Raw genomic sequence first — 18,447 nt, forward strand, 5'->3', positions numbered from 1 at the left:
TGTGTGTGTGTGTGTGTGTGTGTGTGTGTTGGGGGGATGTGTGTTCAGGGCTTACTTTTGGTTTATGGGGTAGAAGGATGAGAACCTTGTATACAAATTTGGCAAAAATCATTTAGCCTACAGTGGATGATAAAGACACGAAGAGAGATTTTGCTGGATAGTTTTTTTTGAATCATCATAACATGTACTTCAGGTCAGTCACGTGAACACACACCATATTCAAACTGTGCCTGCCGATCTTAACTACTTGCAGTTCTCGGCCGTTTCTGTGTTGTGAATATTCCACAGGCGAAAATCCCGAGTCCAGTTCAGCCCTTATGAAAGTGGTTTAGGAGCATCCTGGTGACTATCATCCAGTACAAACCAGCAGTTTCTGCAGATTTTAAAACCATTAAAGCGAGCAGGACGATGGTTGTAAAATGAAAACGTTATTGAGCGACCCATTGTTTTTTTTGTTTTTTTTGTCAGCTGGGCTTTTTATTCACACTACAAAGAGTGTGTGTGTGCACGCGTGTGTGTTAAGGGGTAAAAAAAATGGACCCCCTGCTGCTTCAACGTTAGCGCACACAAGCAGCATAGCTTCTTAAAGCTAACAGAGAGCAGGCAGCGTGAGCCCCCCCTCTGCACGCTGACGGCTGTGTTTGTCCTCAGGGAACAGCTATTGTTTTGATTTAAGCCACTTTGAGATAAGTTGGGCAGTGGCTGTGTGTGCGTGTGTTTTGGGCCGTCTGTTGGGCTCCTTATGGGGGCTTTCATTCTTTTTGATGGTCCCTATACACCGTCAACACCTCATCTGTTCTCTGCCATACGTTCTCTCAATTAGCAGCAGTGGAAGGAGAGAAACGGAGACTCTCACACCTGCATCTCTCCCTTCTGTTATCATCTTTCTTTATGTTCAGGGTTATATTTTTTTTGCACATTGACCCCTTCCCTCCGTCCTCTCCCTCCCCTCCTCCCTCCTCCTCTAACCCAGCAAACGATGGGAGAGCTGAGCAGAGAAATCATGGAGGCAGGCACGGATCATTAGCTATATTTGTCCCCACTTCCTGCAGAAGATGATAGATCTAGCTAATTACCCCATGTTGCCAAGCCTATCGCACACGACAAGCGGCCGTCGTTACGGCGGAAATCAACGCTTGCTTGGCGCCTGCCGCATAGCTGATGCTATATGACTATTCATGAGCCTGGAGTCAAAGGAGAGGAGGAAATTTCAGATCCTGTCATCGCCGTATGTGAATGCGATTGTTCTGGAAATGATTTTAATGATGCATGTTCTCCGTCTTCTGCTTCCCTCTGTGCAGAAAATGAGTTTGGAGGAGGCGTGGTGAGCCGATTCTCTGCAGCTGAACGTCAGTGGGTCACGGTGGAAGCAGAGGTCTGGACCAGAGAGCTGTCTCAACCCCCAAACCATTTCAGGTAGCGCACTGCTTCCTTGTTTTTGATCATGTGAAGAAGCTTGCTCTCATGCAGTGTGATAAAGTTGAACTGTGCCATAGTAGCAAATAATGGCACTGATTTCAGTATATGTTGCATACAGCTCATAATAAGTTCATACATGTGAAAACCACACTTTAAAATACCAACAACGTACATACATCATCAAAAATGGCGTTGTTGTGGAGTATTGATCACTCGTGGTTTGCCTTTAATAGCCGAAAAAACAAACACTTGGCCAGTTGAATGACAGGGGAGCCGTTCCACCTTGGTGGGCGAGATTGTGCGGGATGTTGCCGTGCACATATCAGCAAGCTTTGTCCAACAACAACACACGACGGATTATTCTTGCCCAAACTGTGATGAAAAAAAAAAAAAAGAAATCCTCCAAAAATACTTGGTTGGGCTCATAGTGGAAATAATGATCTAAAGGTCTACTGCAGTGGTATCAGAGTACGGACTGCACCCAGTGTAGTGAATTAATATTGATTGATATTAATTGGTTAAAAATCTCAAAGTACTCTTGAGCTGTGCAAATGTTCCAGAGTATTGTTAACATGGCCACAGAATGAATCCAAAGTTTGGTTGAAGTCATCTCTGAAGAATCTGAGTATCAGTTTTTTATAAAGAGGTTCTGGCTCCATCTTGTCTTTCTTGGATAGGACAGCTGAATGAAAGACTGGAAATGTCAAACTACTGTACATTATGATACTGGATTGGTGAAGACCGACATTTTCACCAACTTTAGAGGTTGGGTGTTTGCGATTTCTGATCTGGTATCTGTATCAAAACCAACACTTCGAACAATCCTGAAAGTTGCCAAAAGAAGCCCTTGTCATCCTTCCCTGTGACGGCTCTCTGTCATTACTGAACCAGCTGATAAATCGTCCCATTGTATTCAAAACACAGATTTCTTTAAGCGTTTCAAAGCCCCGCACAGCTGCCGTCACCCAGCAGAGCCATTTTCCACACTAGTTAGGAATCACTCCTCAGATTTGATTCTCTCTCACTGTCTCCATCACCCTCGCTCTCTCTCTCTCACTCTCTCTCTCTCTCGCTCTGACTGTCAGCGCCCACTCAGATGCTATCTCCACAGCCCTTCACACTCATTCAGATGCACTTAGCATCGGTTTGGCACACATGTTTACTGTCACTGGATGATGCACGGCGTAAATACCTATTTGCACTGAAATTTGATAGTGCTGCACAGGTTTTGGTGGCTCCCTACTGCTCCACTGTACAGAATACAAATGTGACAGCATGTGTGTGCGTGTGTGTGTGTGTGTGTGTGTGTGTGTGTGTGTGTGTGTGTGTGGCAGAGGGTGGGGTTGGGCGCCATATGCCTGAAACGCACTCTCCCCAAACTTCAAGGGGAAAACAAAGGGAAGCTGATAACGATGTGAATTGTTGTGACAGATGTCTGAGCGCCAACACCCCCCCCCCCCCCCATCACAACCGACGGAATCACACAAAACCACACATCAACACACACTCATGCTAAATGCTGGCTCTATGTTTCAGTGCATATCACACTAAAGGCTGCATCGCTTCATCATTTTTAATTCAAAGTAATGCCCCCGTTATTCTCTAAGAAGCAGCAAGACTCCTCCTCTCTGTTTCTGCTCGTCTTTGTCTGATGACATTCGTGTTGTTACACAAACACAAAGACGCACTAATACGCACTTTACAGCCACTCTGAAGTTCAAAGAAGAGACATCCATGTCCACTGCGCAACCATGACGAGCGTATCAGCTGCTGTGTTTTGAGTTGAAAGTCAAGCTGCACGCTTCGTTCCAGTCAACACACTTTGAAAGCTCTCTATTAGGACGGTGTCATCCCAGACCTGACCATGACTACAAACATGGCACCATGTATACACCATGTACCAAATGGATTAAAATGCATGGATGAAAATCAATAAACATGTAACTGAGACACATTTTGAACTCATACATTTTTAAAACGGCAGATGTTTAAGCTAATTATTACCTACTTGTGTTTGTTTTTTAACAAACCAACTGAACTCCCTGAGGAGGCCACGTTTCCCAACATTAACCTTGTTCAACACTCAGTCAAGGAAAACCATCTCTGATCCACTTTGGGTTCTTCTATATGGACCGAATTCTCTGTCTTTGTCTGAGCACGATTTCAGCATTTTATTTGATGCAGCTAGTATGAGCTGCTTCCCAGCAGGTATTTTAAGGATGCTGCCGAGGCCCCAAAGTTTCAAATTTTTGCAACGACAGTAGGAAACCTCCTGAAGAGCCCCCCATCTGATAGCACTCAGCCATCTATAGCGGAGGTAAGAGAAACAGGAAGGCATTGGGACACTGGTTGGAGGGCCTCCCTGTTGAGTTTTGCCTCGAGCCCCACCAGACTCTAGAATCACCACTGACAGAATATACCATTTAGGCATGTCTCTACATAAGTGAATGCTTCACTAGCCTTCCCAAACTTGAGAGGCCCAGATCAGCGTGACTCGTGGTTATTCATGTGGGTTTGTAAAGCCATTGATCTCAGGTCTAATGGAGACGCAGACAGGGAAGGAGTGGGCCTCTTCCTAATCCGCAATAAGCAGGCTAACCTTCATTACAGCCGTGACATTTTCCCATGAGACGCGAGTAGAGAGAGAGAGAGAGAGAGAGAGAGGAAGAGCCAGACAGAAAGTGAAGGGCTCTCTAACATATGGCCGGCTGCAGAGGTGTGTGTGCAAGCTTCCTGTTCTCATAAGACTCTCATAAGGAGCCCTGAGGAAAGGAAGCGGAGGTGACGAGATTAACACTTCTGCCGCTGCTTCCGTTGTTGTTCCTGTCGTGGCGTTTGGACCCTCAGAGAGAACGTGACGGCTTCTTAGGATGCTTGTCTGTGCACACTTGAACTAAGCATGGGTGTAGACAAGCCAGCCAGACAAATACGTTTGTATCAAAAAGGAAAACTCAGTGGAAGCAGGTTGAGTCCAAATGTCTTCCTTTAGGAAATGATTTTCATAACGTAATCATATGCATATTTTAATGTAATTATTGCGGGTGTTTTCATTTCAAACAAATATTTTCTTTTGCAGTAAACATTAAGGATTACTACGCAGCTGCATTTGTGAGCAATGTGTTTGATTGCTGCATTTGGAGATGCTGAACATTTGCAGTAAACAAATAATTCTACAATATAAGAACAAAAAACCTTCTGTGGCTCAAAAGACCAAATATGAGAGTTTGAAAGAAATATATACAATAGATTCACTGAAGGCAGAGCAGTTTTAGTCACATCCTGTATATGGAGCAGCCCAGGGTTCGAGTCCAACCTGTGGCCCCTTTCCCGCATGTCATTCCCCACTGTCCAGATGTCCATCCACTGTTCTATCTGAATAAAGGAAAACCCTCCCGTCAGCATTGACTAGTTAATGTAAGTAATTGCATACTATTTTGTCCCTTTAGGCGCACTGTAGATGACTCGGTGTCTCCCTGTAGTCACAGTGATGGAAAGAAAGACACTGTTGAGTCTTGAAATGTCTCATTTCACTTAAAACCAAACCAAACAAATCTCAGACAGCTCAGCTGACGAGTCCAAAGTCATCTCCACCTGATGACATCAAACGTTTTATTTATTACCGTTCCTTTGAGATTTTGACTTTAGTTTGGGATCTGTAACGTGCTCCTTTTTCCGTGGTTAAGTTAATATCGTACTTTGGTGTACCAGAATGTCCTTCAAAATAAAAGCAGGCATTCAAACAGCAAGTCAGAATTTTCCTTCAGTTGTTGGTTATTCAAAACAAGAAATGACTACATAACAGGCGCCTAGCCGATATATTTTTGTTGTTGTGGTATCCAAATGTAAAAATCCGGTTTAGCTACAACCCCATATATTTGCACATTCTTAAAGCTTTATGCTCCATGTCAATGAGCGCCTGCAGGGAGCAAAGTTATTTTCTTTTGCCTCCCAGGCAACTGTTTCATTTCCATCATCACAATAACCACAGAAATGCTTCACGTCAAATCTATACACACACACACACACACACACACACACACACACACACACCCACACATATAGCTAGTTTAGGTCATGGTACCCAAAAATAGTCAGGGTCACTCCCCACCTGCTACGCTCACAATTTATAAGGTGCTCTCGTCTTTCATCATTTTATTTTTCTCCTGCTGAAACATTTATGGGCATTCATAAAGAAACAGCCCATTAAAGCTGAGGGGCTCTACAGTACAGTAAGTGTGGTGTTAATAAATCATGTTTAATAAAAAGAGACATCCACGGCCTCTCTGCCTTCTCGTCCAAACTCAGGGAGTATGAATATTTAGGGTCGTCTGGAAATAACAGTGTGACGTTCCGAGGCGTTCAGGCTATTTATGACGTGTTGGTGAGGGCAGAGACCTTCCTGTTCCTCCGACATACATGAGAGGGAGGTGGAAGGGCAGGTAATGCTTACTCTGGCATGTGAAGAAGTGAATGAATACTGAAGAGGAGGCGAAGGGAGATGATGAAATGTTACGTCTTTAGCTCAGGTGTAAAGTCACCTCAACCTGAACTTTGTTCATAAAATATAAAAACATGTTTATCGAGAACAGAAAAGAAAAAAAAAAGGCCGGAAGTGATCGAGAGAGGGGTCCAAAATGAAGTGGGAATAAGTATAAACTTCCAATTGTACATTTCCTAAACACGTCGATATGTCGAAGTTACAGAAGATAGAACACTAAAAAAAGATGAGAAATCAATAAACCATAAAGAAGAATGACATCAGAGAAGCCTTCTCTTATTGGTTAACAGTACACAACAACAAAACAAAAGACAAACAGGAGCTTCTAAAACAAAGCAAAGTTTACAAACGGACAGTTTGACAGCACAAAGTGTTGGACAGGCCGATGGATGGACTGATCCAATTATCATCAAGAAATCAAACATTGCATCCTTTTACAATGTGGTGTTTTTTTCTATAAAAAGAAGAGATTGTTATTTGTTTTAATATTTATTAAATAGAAAAGGGGACGTCTTAATCGTCAAACACCAGTTAATCTTTGAATCAATCTTGACTACATACAAATTATTTCCTGAAATAAACATCCAACGTTGAACCTGTTAAAAGCAGTAATACTCTAAATATCGACTGAAGATCGAAGAGATGAAAGAGACACAAAGTGATTCTGATAAATTCAGCAGGACAGCGACATGGGACAAGAGACTTTTTTTTTTTTTAGGACTCATTTACTCCGCCTTGATTGAAGATCATATTAAAGATCCAAATGTTCTCATGTCTCGTCTATTTTTAACATAAAATCAAACGACAAACAAACGTGTAAATGACTGCAGGCAGATTGTCCATCAATCATCGTCATGAAATGATCCATCCGAGTGTTGCAGACATCAATTGCATGTTTGACAAGAAGGGGGGGGGGAGAACGTGAACGTGTCTCCAAATGAAAGCTAATTGTGTGACGCTGTCTGTCGTGTGTGTAACAGCGTGTTTGTTGACTCTCTGCAGATGGAGGTGGATGCAGACGATAAGCGCCATCGCACACGCTCTAAAGGTATCTGCACGGATACACACGCATACACACAGCGGCACAGCCATTCAGGGTGACCTTCACTCCCACAGCACACACACACACACACACACACACATATACTGTACACACGTCACTGCACAAATCCCAGACTGCCACAGTTGATTTGGCTTTCCTCACTGCTCGCTCGCTCGCTCTCTCTCCCTCTTGTCAAACACCACATTTAGCTTTTTACAAAAATAAAATATCTTCCATAGTGACACAGAAAAGTAAACATCATGACATTAATAAGAGAACTTCCTGAACAAGCAGAGCAGTTAGGTGAGCAGTTAGCTACAGAGGTGAAATCCATGTTATGTAAGATCAAATCTTCCGGCACAACCTCAAGTTCTGGTCAACAGCAGTCCCATTTGTTATCAATACAGTGATGATACAGGATGGTCTCACACACACACACACACACACACACACACTAACAGTCCAAGCCTGTCTCTCATTGGCACTGCTAATCAGGTTACTCATTCTGGTGGCACTGCTCTGTGGCCACCCGGTCGGCCTTGTGTCATAGCTGCAGCATGGGTGAAGACACGTTTCTGACTTTGTGGGACAAATAGAGCTTGTCTTGAATCTGGACCCAGTCCAGCTCTGTACCAGCAAGAACTGCACCCTGACTCAAATTCATCTCCAAGGAATTCCAGAACGCTAAATATGAATCCCATCACTGAAAACAGAATCTCCACACACAGTCCCTCCGTTTCTTAAATGGAAAACGTTAGTTCGTAAGGTGTGATAAAAGTGTCTGATTTTTTGTCATCAAAAATGCTGCAACATAATTTTTTTTTGGGATGATCTCTTCAGGAAACAACCTGCTGCTGAATCTAGACAAACTATATTTTCACCTGCCGGCCCCCTCTTTTCCACTCTCGGCGGTTCAAATCATGAAAAACAGATGATCCATGTTTTAATCAGATCTTCTTCTTTCTCTTGATCCATTTTTTATTCCTCACAACTTCAGAAAGTTACTGCCATCTTTGACAAGAACAAAGATCAAGGTGGTGACCATTGCTCCTGCCTCGTGTAGTTCAGGCTGTCTGTGAGCCGTACAGCGGAGGCCGTGACCACGCGGCGCTCTTTCATCCCGTTACACGTGTCCTCTGCTCGTCGGCCTCAGACAGAACTGATGTTTGAGTGAAGGCCTGGCTCTCACCAATCCAGCTCTTCCTTGATATTAAATAATTCACATCTTTGATAAACAGAAAGTACAATTGTTTGATTTCTTTTTTTTTTTTAAGATTTCTTTTTGGCTTTTTGTGCCTTTTCATGAGATGGACAGGACAGTGGATAGAAACGGAAACCAGGGAGAGAAAATGGGCATTGACTGGTGAACCTTGTTTTTAAATTGTGTGAAAAACAAAATGCTCCACGCAGCGTGAAGGCGATGGAGGGCGTGAAGATGGGGGCGTGGCCACATGGAAGCAGCTCAGTGGGGAGTCATGCACTTAAAAAAACAATGAGAGGCTGTCAGCTGCAAATGAGAACTTACTACATCTGGTTCCTTTGCATGTGCATATGCAGCCCATTCTGCAACAACGTTAACCCCTCATACAGATCACATCGTGTGCATAAACAGCCTGCTAGGTTTAAACAACGAATGAATATAAGTTGCTTTACTGATCTTTCTTTACACGATAAACCTTTGCAACTTTTGCACAGGCTGCGTTTTATCTGTGACACAAAGCCGTCGTCTTGGATGCATCATGCTGGAGTCAGTCCAGTTTAATAATCAACCTCTCTCTCTCTCTCTCTCTCTCTCTCTCTCTCTCTCTCTCTCTCTCTCTCTCTCTCTCTCTCTCTCTCTCTCTCTCTCTCTCTCTCAGTGCCGGTGGAACCAGCATTAACGGAGCTTTTCAGGTCAGTGGGATTTAAAAAAAGTGCACAGCACTGCTACACACACACTCTCACACACAGCCAGTGTGTTCTGAATATATAATCACACACACCGGCACCCATCTTATCAGTTACTTGAAATAGTTAAAGAGTGCCTGGATGCACTATCTTTCGACCAACCACATCATTTCCTGCCGTCCTTTTACTGTTTGAAAGCCGTCGTCACATCAGCGATCACTGAAGAGTTCTTACATCCGAGGTCTCTCTCCGTCTTTTCTTCTCCTTTTTTTCCCCCGTCCCTCTCTTGTTTGCCGTTTCTTTGCTGCCATGAAGCGATACTTTTGGGTAATTCACTTGCCTTCCCTCCTGGTGTGAGTTTCTCTCTCCTTCCCTTTGGACATCTTCAGTGTCGAAAAAAGAAGATAACAGCATAACAGCAAAAAATAAAAAATAAAAAAAAATAAGCGAAACACCAAATTCGTTTCCCCTCTCGTGAATATCCCCCCTCATATGAAATATTTAATACAAGGGGTTTTTTTTTTCCTCTTTTAAAGTTCCCTAAAAGCTAAAAGCTTCAGTTTTTTTGTCTCATGCACTTGATGATATTAAGCATGATATCCAATTATCAATTCATTACCCATGCAGTACTACTCTCTCTCTGTGTCTTTACGCCTACAGCCGTAAAGTTCTTATCGGCTGATTTTGAGTGGGTGGAAGGTAGAACACAACTTCAGTTTGAATCTGAAGGTTTTTCTTTGTGGCTGGAAAAGTTTCTTCACAGTTTGAAGTGTATTTTTAAGACCTATTGTCATTTTTGACGATTGAAAAGGGTGAGGATAAGCTTCACACCACTTACAGTGCATGTTAAAAGATAGCAGCTTTACCCTGATCTTTACTTTACCCTGATCTTTAAGACTGTGGAAACCAAGTGTGCTGCCTGGTACACAATCGGGCTTCACCTCAGCAAAGAGGTTCCGGCTGATTTAAAAAAAAAAAAAAAAGTTTTGGTATGATGTTGTTTTTCATCATGAATTACAATCAATGTTTCTGGTTTCTCGAGTGCTGCAAAGTTACATTAAAGCCCATCATGCTAATCTCCAGCAAGCGACATGTTAAGTCTCAGTGTAAGAAAGTTGACTCTTGTCTGGACCTCGATGGAGCACACAGGATGTTCTGACACTAAGTGTGCATGCTCATGAGGAAGATCTTTCTACAGTAAAGACAGATTGACTGACTGATTGACTGATTGATTGATTGATTGATTTATGGGGATAAAAGGCGAGAGGGCAACTCTTCAGCCTCTGAGGGCGAGTCGTCAGCTCGGCATAAAGAACTGTTGTTTCTAAATTAAAGTCAGACACTGATCATATGGACTTCAGATCACGGTGTGTTTTGTGAAAAAGAAGCACAGCAGCTCCGTAACTTTTGATTTATTTGAAGCTTGTCATATTAAGAGTTAAAATAAGTCGCGATGGGACTGTCGATCTTCGATCTGGTCCGACGTCGAAGTAATTCACGTATCGAACGGCGCTGATTAAGAAGACAAATTCTGTTTGGCAGTTTAAACATTCTCAGCGTCCACACCGTCTCACTTCGTAGACGTGCAACAAGTGTCATCAAATCGTCTCCATGACGACGCTCAGACGAGACAGAACAGCTCCTTCTGTATCTTAAAAAAGTCTGATTCTTACTCTTCAGTTTAAATTTGTTTGGAACTTCCTGTGTTTCTCCGTACGTCTTCACACTGAACATTATAGTCTCACCTTTTGTTGTAAGTGTGGATGATAGTAAACTTGTAACAGCTGCCGTTGAGCCTGAATGGAGCTGTTACACTCCCATCTGAGCAGCTTCTTGACCCACACATGTTGCAGCATGTTTCCTCTGGTGAGGATGAGGAGTGAGTCCCCAAGGATCTCACTGCAGTTCATCGGTGTCATCCAGTCAGCGTCTCTGTCCACACGGGTTCCCCTTCCTGCCGCCTGAGCTCTGGAGCTAAAACTCGATTTTAGTTTTGCATGCGTGTTTATCTACAGTGTGGCGTGTAATCTGAGTGTAGAGTACCACATGTTTGGAAATTCAAGGGTGCTTATTTTGTCTGTCCTCTACTCGTCTTTGCGAGTCGTTTCCGCCCCTGTAATGTGTGAATTTAATTTCGTCCTTGGCTCTGCGTTAGCGGGTGGTTGCAGCTAAGATAAGGGTTTCTGCCCACCGATATATCAATAAATAATATTCCACCTGGAAGATTAGTGTGTAGCCTGTAGCTGATATTCATAGATAGTACAAGGTGTACTCCCCTTCCTCTCTCTCCTCTCTCCTTCATGCCCCTCTGTTTTCACTTTCCCCCTCTTCTTCCCCGTGTTCTGTCATTCTCGCCTCCCTCTCTCCCTCCCTCTCTCTCTCTCTCTCTCTCTCTCTCTCTCTCTCTCTCTCTCTCTCTCTCTCACAGTCTGCTGCTGCCTGCAGATAGTAATTAATCAGGGGATCGATGTGAAGCCTATCTCCAGGCTAAGGCGTCTATAATGTCGATAATGCCGCTCGATGGCCTCTCTCCCCGGAGAGCTGATAGTCTTCAGGACGAACAGCCTTGACTTTGCATGGAGCGGCCGAGGCTGCTGTTTAGTCTTTCTGATTGCATGTGTGTGTATGTAGGTGCACACACTCATATATATTTACTCAAAAACAGAACACACACACACACACACACACACGTTCTCTGAGAGACACTTTGTGGGCTTCCTGTGGAGGGATCGGGGTAAAGACAGGTGTGTGACTGTGGTTCTAACATTCGCTCCACCTGTAACTCTAACTGATCCCACAGGACCATCAGGAGGCTAATCAGGATGCTGTCAGGCCCGTTCTTCAAACAGGGTATCTGATTACCTGTGATTGTTGGAGATGAGGAATCCGTCTGGACTCAGATATCAGAAGCTGATGTTAAAAAAAGAAAAGACACGACAAACGGCTTGATCCTGCATTTCCTGAAGTAACCAATAAAGGACAGATATGCTTTTTTATAGACACAAAATGCGTTTAAAAGAAGAGTGTTGAAGCGCTTTATTTGTCGCAAGCTGTAATTTAAGATCAAGAGAGAGGAAACTGCTGCAAACTGCAAGAAGCTGTGCTGTATGCCCCTCTGTGCTTATTCCACACATCAAGGTTTATAAAGTGATCCTCATGTACGACACTCTGATGTGAGTATTTTGATTAATACATGTAGATTTATATTTAGCATGTAGATAATGTACTATGCCCTTCTTTAGCGACCTTCTGTCGTTGTTTTTAACCTTTCTGAATCCATCAAAAGAAAAAATCATCCATTTGCATTTTTTTTTTTTTTTTTTTTAACCAGTCTGTGGCCGGGTTGTTATGTCCCTGCCGAACCTCTCTCCTGGTATAATTGGTGCGTTTCGAGTACAGTGGCAAACATTTCCGACGCAGGACAGCGTTTGCACAGAGGGAAAAGGGTTCAGGATGAGGTCTGAGTCTGATGACATGCGAGGAGAGGAGCTCTGTCCTGGTTCCCGCGCGCACGCTGAAAGCAGCCACATCAGCAGCAGATATGAGGAACGGCGAATGTAAAGGCATCTCTCTCCCCTCAAAGCTCCAATTACATGGTTGAATATCTTTTATGAAAGAGCAAAATAAAGATAGCTTTAACAGAAACCCAATCTCAGTAAAAACTCATCATGTTTTTCATAGGCAGGGTGGAGTGGGGGAGGAGCTGTGCCAGACGCACAGCTCTCAGCATAAACATTCCCCTCCACATCTCTCTTTTGTCATTTGCATATTTACAGTCTGCCATGCTAATCATGTTTATTGGGGTGTATAAGTACTATGCCGGAGCTCAATAGGGAAGGATCGCTTTGTGCTGGAGACTGCATGGATAAGGCACTGGGATAAAAATTGCCCCCCCCCCTCCACTCAACCCACCCACCCACAAACCCCCATTTCTGGAAATAAAGCCTTCTCCTGCAGTAATCCAATTTCAAAAGACAAAAAGAGCCGTCTTACGTAACTAGGACAGCTCGAGCTTTGGCTAATTATGGTGTTAATGCAGAGGGAAGAAATCCCCTGATTTTAATTTTTAAAGAGCACGATTTATGAAGATATCCGTGTGTTTTGGGGTGCGGCTCCTAAAGTTATGCATCTTAAAAAAATGCTGAAATCATGTGATGTGACGATGTTCGACGACAAAACGTTTTTTCTGTTCGTTTGACGACATGTACAGAAATGTGCTTTACATTCAGTAAATGCCATCTATATATGGATTTTTCAAGTTTGATGTATCTGTGCTCAAAGTCGTCTGTCTTGCAGGTGGATGCGAACTTTCCGCTCCTGTATTCATCAAAAATCCAGAAATCCAGATTTCACCGTCAGCACGTAGACTTCATTGTCAGCCCAGGTTGATTTTGTGCTGAAGTGTTGAGAAAGCCGCTCGTTTTTTTTTTTTTTCCCACCTTTGTCGGATTTTCTGCTCCCGTGCAAAAGACGTGAGGTCGTCCTCTGTTGCCGGCCGACAGAATGAGAGAGGTGTGCAGCGGTGCTGGCCTTGGCTTTAATTGCTGGTGTCAGCGCTGAAACATGGCTGAACAGGAAATGATCAAGTTAATGAAACGTTTTAATTATTCAACATAATTGTTGAACGTGACGAGCGTGTTGGTGAATCCCTGGCCTGGTCGTTCACACTAACACACACACACACACACACATACCGGCTCTCCCGCCCTCTCTCTCTCTCTCTCTCTTCCTCTCTCTCTGTCGTTCTCTTTGTCTTACCCACGTTGAACACTTGCTCTCCCATGGTGCTCTCCCTCATCCTTATTACCCGTCATTCTCTGCACTGATAGAATGAGCAAGATCAGTCTGTGTTATAATTACTTGCCCTTGTCTGCTCGGGGTCGTTACTCTGACTCCCCCCCCCCCCCCCCCCAACCACCCCCCCGCCCTCCGCTGAGCCTGCATGCCCACTGGCTTGAGCCCCTGCAGCCATTCAGCTCATCACTGCAGGGCTGATGGGCAACTGCCATATCGATCCGAGAGCACAAGAATGAAATGGGGAAAAAATATAGATATATTTTCTCTCAGTCTAGTACTGCACACATACACCCACCTTTACCAACTGTGCACGGCAGATAATTAAAGAGAGCTAAAACAAACACAAGGATATCAGTTCATGCCTGAGACTCCTTTTTATCTCGCTCTCTGTCTTTGTCTGCTCCTTTCTTCCTTCCTCCTGTTTCTTCATCTTGACATTCCTTTCTCTCCTCTCCTTCCTGCCCCTTTTAAGTCCCCCTTTCCCTTCCTTTGCTCTTATCCCTCCTTCCTTCCTTCCTTCCTTCCTTCCTCCTCCTCCTCTCTACCTCTTCCATCTCTCTCGGCTGTCTCTGGCAGAGCTAATTCCCTCTTCAGATGGTGCGGCTCTCATTTGCATACTTATCAAACTGTTTGGACTATCCGACAGAAGCTGTAGGAAGGTGGGGTCATTAATATGTTAATTAGCCCCCCCCCTCCCTTCCCTCCCTGCTACGGCGCACCATCCGTATCCTCCACCTCTCTCCGCTTCATATGAAGCCTTTGAATGTTTGAATAGCCTCAGAGGCCCCGCAAATGCCATAAGACCCTGTAGACATCCACACAGGGGGGGTTAGGGTTAGCTCTGTATAGCGTTAGAGAGAGAGAGTGTGTGTGTGTGTATGTGCACTCCGTAAGCTACCAGCAATTACACGTCTGCAGTCATGGATTAACAGTATTTCAACATGTATTCTTTGGACTTGGTTCATTTATATGATCTGGTTGCACTTCCCTAAACCCCTCCCCCTGATCTGTGATTGTCCAATAGTAGCCTCAGAAGCTTTAAATAAATCAAGAGTGTCCAGATGTTTTTGGATTCTGTATTTTAGGAGTGTTTTGAGGGTCATGTCCTGGTATGACGGCCTTTCATAAAAAAAGAGACTGATCGTTGGTGCTAGCGTATTAAGACCAGCGTCAACATCTTTGTCCTGCTTTTTTATTGTACAATCCCAGAAAGCGGCTGTTGTTATTTGAGCTGGCATTTGGTATTTCGTGCCTCTTTTATATCTGTTTCTTTACGTGTGTGTTTGCTTTAAAAAGGACTTCCTGGGCGTGTTTGCCTTCATCGTGGTGTTTTGTTAATTCTGATTTGCCTGCTCATGAACAAAGGTTAATGTCTCGCTGTTGTAACACTGCTTGGTTGGCAGTGCATTTCAAATGAGTCAACATTGATACAGAATGAATGTTGTGAATGTCTGTGGAGTTAATGTTGGCACCAGTCATGTTGGGATTTCATGTCCTTGATGGAGCTTGTTTTGTGGCTTGCTTTTCAAACTTTGTGGTTTGATTTTTACTCTCTGTGTGGCACCAAAATCCACCGAATTGGAACATTTATTCAGTAATACGCCGGCAAACAGAGGTAAGTGGCTCCTGGAATGGAAGAGAAACACGGGGGGAAAAAAAACAAAACGTTTTTGTGAATTAGAAAGAAATTCAGGGACTCCAGTGTTTTCCAAAGTAGGTCTCAATAATTTAACGATGAGTGTGAACATAGAGGAACTGTCACAACTCTCCTGCTCACTGGTTTTGATTCAAAAATGTTCAAGGTCTTTAACAAATAGGGATTCAAACAGACACATCTGTGAATGTGTTTGTGTCACGTACTCTTTCCTGCTTTCACCTCTCGTGCTGCCTCTGCTCTGTTTGATGCTGCAGACACGGCTCTCCGGGTTTTTACTAGAGCAGGTGAAAAGTGAATGAAGAAAGGACTGCAGTGCATTATGACACATCAACACCAAGCTTATATCTTTTATGAAATCATTTACAATGAAGGCGTTTTGGCACTAGCATGGTTTTCATTGTCCTCTTTCTGGTGCCGGTTTTTCTTGCATGGTCAGAAGAGGTCATCGTTAGCTTGGATGGCGACAGGTCGGTTAAGGGAAGGAGACATCCAATCATTTCTTTTAAACCGATTTTTACTTTCAATTTCCACACTGCGGGTCGAAGCTGAGGTTGAACAGAAATCAAAGCATGTTTGCATTCAACAAAACAGAAGTGCAGTCTGTGAGGAGCATGTTAATATGCATGTCAGCTTTCTATGGTGTTAGTTAGCCCACCTGCTTGGCCAATCCCCTCGCAGAATAAAAGAAATAAACGTGTGAGGAAAACCCCTATTCTGTATTTTTCTTATTTCTTGGGGTTATAATTTAAGTTGGAAAAAATATATATATTTAATGTCAAATAAAGCAGCAGAAGTTTAGTCTGTTGGAACTTGGGTTGAGAGTCAGAGGGCCGCCTTCTGATTTTAACTGGGACAGTACATTTAAAAACCAGTAGAATAGTGTGTCAGGATTTGGGACTTATAGGGTTAATGTCATACTGAACCTCGTGATTCCCATCCCCATACGACAGGGCCAACTACAATCCTTTCATGATTTTTTTTCTTTCATTAGTGTGAGAAAGAAAACCTTAACAAACTAGGTGAAGGAATGATCGAAGGGGAAATATGAAGAGGTTGAACAAGACATAAGGTGAGATGAGGACTTTGTTCTTCGAGCTAATAAAAGCCTCTCGTCTCGTCCACCCGACCTTACCTCTGAATACACCTCTCTCTCTACCTCTCTCTCTCTCTCTCTCTCTGAGCTGAAGCAACAGGGCGTTCAGTTCCAACCACGCAGGGCAGACGTAATAATTACTCTCACTTTGAACGCAATTTCCTGGCTGGGGGAAGTGATTGACAGATTGTATCCGTGGTGTTGGGGGGGTGGGGGGGTGGGAGGGTTAACCACGCCTCCCACCCTGACTAAGGCAGAAATTAAAGAACAGCAGGAGCTAAATTACACCTTAGCAAGGACCTCTGGCAGGAAGACAGGAAGGGAAGAATGATGAATGAGAAAAGGATCAGAACAGAAAGGTAGAGGGTGAGTCGCGTGGGAGCATGGAGATGATTGGAGGAAAGACTTTGAAATACATTTGTACACACACAGATACACACACACACACACACACACACACACACACGCACACAAATGCTGGTCGACACACAAAAACAGAGGTAATGGCCCTGCAGTACTATTGGAGTGCAAAAGGAGACACTTAAATGCCATCTCTACAGTTGAGATGCTATTTACTCCCTCACACACAAACACACGCGAGCGCACACACATTCATCTCTGCTCTCTCTACTCTGTCATCCTCTCAAAGCACTCAGACTGATATGAGAGCAGCAAGCAACCAGCAGAGTGGCACAATGGGTCTCAGGGTATCTACATGGGAAGAGCTCAACAACAGCAGGAAGTGAACGAGAGGAAAGAACTCTGTGATTTTTCCACATCTTAAGGCAAAAAATAAGATGGACAACATCAGTCGTGGTCTCTCTTTAGAATCTGGTCTCTTCAGGCCATTTTCATTATCTGGAGATATTCTTTTTCAGATCAAATTGTCAATTAGGATAAGACTGAGCAGATGCCTTTTTGTGACTATAGTAAAATGGAAACATGTTTTATGGCAAATGACAAAAAAAATGGCCATCTTGTTTCTGTCTTCAGTTACTCAGCATTTGTTTTGGAGAGGAGGAGACCCCTGTTAGTCATTTGGGAGGGATGTTTGAGACTGCTTATTATAAAGTTGACTTGCGTATGTGTTGTGCTTCATGCAATAATATAGCAGAATTATAAGTCAGACCAATTTGAGTTTTGACAAAATCGGAGTCTATGCTGTGAGTCTTGTTGTGTGATGATTCTTATGGTGGTGGATCAGTCAGAAGTGGGTGTGAGCTGGTGCTGCTCCTGGATCATCAGATGCCTCGGCGTACTTTTAAAAGCAGAGCTAAAGTCCTCACACGGGATCCTGACAAAGTCACCGAGGGAGTCCTGGTGCTGAAGGAGGAGGTGCAGCATCCTCTGTGCTGGGGCAACATCAGACAGAAGGCTAATCAGCGGTAGAGGTTGGGTTCAGTGGGCGGAGCTTTCCTTCAGTACAGGTATTATGGTAGCAGTTTTTCAGAGGGTAAGTATGGTGGCGGTCTGTAAGGATTTGCACTGTAGGGTTGTATAGTGGATGCAGTTGCTTTGTCAGCCACTCTTTATATGGCATGTGTTGCGTCAGGAGAAGCCCCCGCCTCCCCTGCTGTCCGACCGGAGATTGTCTCCTGCTGTGAGGTGTGAACGAACACATCAAGAGGATTTCAGGGGGGCAGTCCTCCTGGAATCAGAAAGAACCTGACTTTGACTTTGTAATCTTTATCTGAATTTTAGGCATTTTCTAACTCGACTGGTAGAGTTTTTGCAAACATTTGTGGAAAACCACATTTTTGTCAGGCTTCGTTAGTGAGGTACACTCTTTCACTGGTTAATATGGATATCTGTGCAGTGAAGGGCGTTGCTGCTGCTGGCAGCACCAAACCCCTGGTGACTGTTGTTTGATGCTTCTCTAAGTGTTTTCTGCGAAGACAGATAGCGTACTGAAGGTTTACCTCCATCTGAAGAAAGTGCCGGCAGCACCGGCTTCAAGGGGTCCTCGACCCGAGCCGAGCAGAACAACCTCTTCACCTGGAGAGAGGGAGGCAAAGGGCAACACGCCAACACACACACACACACACACACACACT

At 43.9% G+C, this 18,447-nt stretch overlaps 1 protein-coding gene across 2 annotated transcripts in view; it reads left to right on the top strand.

Moving 5' to 3' along the window:
• myt1lb (myelin transcription factor 1-like, b) overlaps positions 1 to 18,447 on the top strand; it is a 112,849-nt gene that overhangs the window by 38,685 nt on the left and 55,717 nt on the right. For both annotated transcript variants that reach the window (XM_079369970.1, XM_079369971.1), the window contains 3 exons: positions 1,302 to 1,416; positions 6,920 to 6,965; positions 8,819 to 8,852. In XM_079369970.1, coding sequence (XP_079226096.1) covers positions 6,920 to 6,965; positions 8,819 to 8,852 — 80 coding nt within the window. In that variant the 5' untranslated portion in view covers positions 1,302 to 1,416. The remainder of the gene's footprint in view (positions 1 to 1,301; positions 1,417 to 6,919; positions 6,966 to 8,818; positions 8,853 to 18,447) is intronic.

The sequence above is a fragment of the Symphodus melops genome, assembly GCF_947650265.1.
Source record: "Symphodus melops genome assembly, chromosome: 19".
In the NCBI taxonomy this organism is placed as follows: Eukaryota; Metazoa; Chordata; class Actinopteri; order Labriformes; family Labridae; genus Symphodus; species Symphodus melops.